The following is a 1,552-nucleotide window of genomic DNA, read 5'->3' on the forward strand; positions in this document are numbered from 1 at the left end:
TAGGTTAGGGTTAGTTTGGGTTAGGTTAGGTTAGGGTTAGGTTTGGGTTAGGTTAGGTTTGGGTTAGGTTAGGTTAGGTTAGGGTTAGTTTGGGTTAGGTTAGGTTAGGGTTAGGTTTGGGTTAGGGTTAGGTTTGGGTTTGGGTTAGGTTTGGGTTACGTTAGGTTAGGTTTGGGTTAGGTTAGGGTTAGGTTAGGGTTAGGTTAGGTTTGGGTTTGGGTTAGGTTTGGGTTAGGTTAGGTTAGGTTTGGGTTAGGTTAGGGTTAGGTTAGGGTTAGGTTAGGGTTAGGTTAGGTTTGGAGGTAAAGCTGGTGATTCTGTGTTGTTGAATCAACAGGATAATAATAAACAACATGGCAGGTCATCAGGTTTCACTGTGGTCCTCCTCGTGGCCCAGCTTCCTGACGGCCACACTTGTTCCTGTGTGTTTGGGGTCTCTCAGGTGGCAGCTCAGCGGCAGAGAGCTCTGGCCATCATGTGTCGGGTTTATGTGGGCTCCATCTACTACGAGCTGGGAGAGGACACCATCAGACAGGCTTTCATCCCCTTTGGACCAATCAAAAGCATCGACATGTCCTGGGACTCCATCACCATGAAGCACAAGGTCAGGAGTGTAAACACAACCACACCATGACCTCTAATGGTCACACAAATGTTACTGCTCACCTTCCCCCTGGAACCAGGCTGAAAGTAAAAGCCGGTCCGGTACCAGGAAGAGGGTGGAGCGGCCGTCCTTCAGAACCAGATCCCAGCTGGCCTTCCTGTCAGAGCAGATGTAAACATGACTCAGTCTGTCTGTGAAGGCTCCTGCTGTGCCTCAGAGCTGCAGCTGCTTCTTCATTAACTCACCTGATAAAACACCTGTTCCCTCAGCTGGACATCTTAGTTTCTGTGTTTCCATTAGAACAGTGTAAAACAGAGTTTAAAACAGGTTTTAGTGATGAAATCTCTACAGTTTTTCCACAGTAATGGGGGTTCAGCCCCTCACCCTGTGTTTATCAGTGTCATGTTCACAGTAACGCCCCCTGCTGGCAGTAACTGTTACATCATGTGAACAGTCTGATTGTGGTGGAGCTTCTGCCCTGTGGACACCTGGTGGACTTAGCTGATGTGAAGAATACGATGAGCTCATAACATGCAGGGATGTCTGTCAGTAACGTGAGTCCAACAGGACCTTCTGCTTTAACTTCTGTTCAGAGCAGCAGTCAGTCCGAGCGCTGCAAACCAACGACATGAAGGACATCAAAAACAGCTTTTTAACCCAATCTGTGGCCACTGTATGTGAGCCAGTGTGCTAAGCTAACTGTGCTAACATAGAGCTGCACTTTGAAGTGATCTGACAGTTTCAGCTTTGCTTAAAGAGTAACTTACCCCAAAATTAACTTTTTTAGCTGATAAACTGTCTAGAATGTGTCTAAAATGTTATATAGTACTGTTTCTGTGCTAATTTTGATGTTTTTGTGTGTATTTGTTCAAATCTGTAATAGCTAGGCGTTCCAGTGTGTAGCCAGGTTGCGTCATTGCGTCATCAAAAACGCAGTATCTTCCATAT

General features: G+C 46.2%; 1 protein-coding gene and 1 long non-coding RNA gene across 2 annotated transcripts in view; both read left to right on the top strand.

Annotated features, from left to right (window-relative positions):
- The window catches only part of puf60a (poly-U binding splicing factor a), a gene marked incomplete at both ends in the record, with an annotated part of 5,614 nt that overhangs the window by 2,018 nt on the left and 2,044 nt on the right, over positions 1–1,552 (top strand). Inside the window, 1 exon segment of the mRNA XM_014030800.1 lies at positions 443–604. Within this exon segment, the coding sequence (XP_013886254.1) occupies positions 443–604 (162 nt within the window).
- LOC106534232 (uncharacterized) overlaps positions 611–1,552 on the top strand; it is a 2,489-nt gene continuing 1,547 nt past the window's right edge. The window contains exon 1 of the long non-coding RNA XR_001312332.1: positions 611–1,158. This is a non-coding gene — a long non-coding RNA (uncharacterized LOC106534232). The remainder of the gene's footprint in view (positions 1,159–1,552) is intronic.

Source organism: Austrofundulus limnaeus, unplaced genomic scaffold, assembly GCF_001266775.1.
Source record: "Austrofundulus limnaeus strain Quisiro unplaced genomic scaffold, Austrofundulus_limnaeus-1.0 Scaffold1119, whole genome shotgun sequence".
Classification (NCBI taxonomy): domain Eukaryota; kingdom Metazoa; phylum Chordata; class Actinopteri; order Cyprinodontiformes; family Rivulidae; genus Austrofundulus; species Austrofundulus limnaeus.